Below are 344 nucleotides of genomic sequence, written 5' to 3'. Positions count from 1 at the left end.
AGGCGAGGATGAACTCCGGGGCCTGGGGGTTCAAAGTGCTGGAAATACTGTAGGCGGAGTTGTTGACGACGAGGCCCGCGTCCGGGTCGATCACTTCGCTGACGCCGAATTCGATGCGCTGGTACTTCTGCCACCCCAAGGCCAGGTTCCACAATAAGCCTCCTCTCCCCCCTCTATTGAGAATGGCAACCAGATGGCAGGGCGGGGACGTATCGTGGAACCTGGCCTTGGGGCGGGGCTAGTTTCAATTTTTTTATTGTTTATTTTAAATCACTTTTTATTCAATTATTTCTTATTTTTTTAATCAATTTAATTTTTTATTTATCTTTTTACTTTTATAATTT

The 344-nt window shown here is 45.6% G+C and overlaps 1 protein-coding gene across 1 annotated transcript in view; it reads right to left on the bottom strand.

Annotated features, from left to right (window-relative positions):
* The window catches only part of USP10 (ubiquitin specific peptidase 10), a 29207-nt gene that overhangs the window by 22365 nt on the left and 6498 nt on the right, over positions 1 to 344 (bottom strand). The window contains 2 exon segments of the mRNA XM_018574956.1: positions 8 to 114; positions 116 to 129. Of these exon segments, the coding sequence (XP_018430458.1) occupies positions 8 to 114; positions 116 to 129 (121 nt within the window).

Source organism: Nanorana parkeri, unplaced genomic scaffold (assembly GCF_000935625.1).
Source record: "Nanorana parkeri isolate BGI_ZX_2015 unplaced genomic scaffold, ASM93562v1 scaffold3416, whole genome shotgun sequence".
Lineage (NCBI taxonomy): Eukaryota > Metazoa > Chordata > Amphibia > Anura > Dicroglossidae > Nanorana > Nanorana parkeri.
Note: the sequence above shows the minus strand (reverse complement) of the source record. Positions and strands in the feature narration are given on the sequence as shown.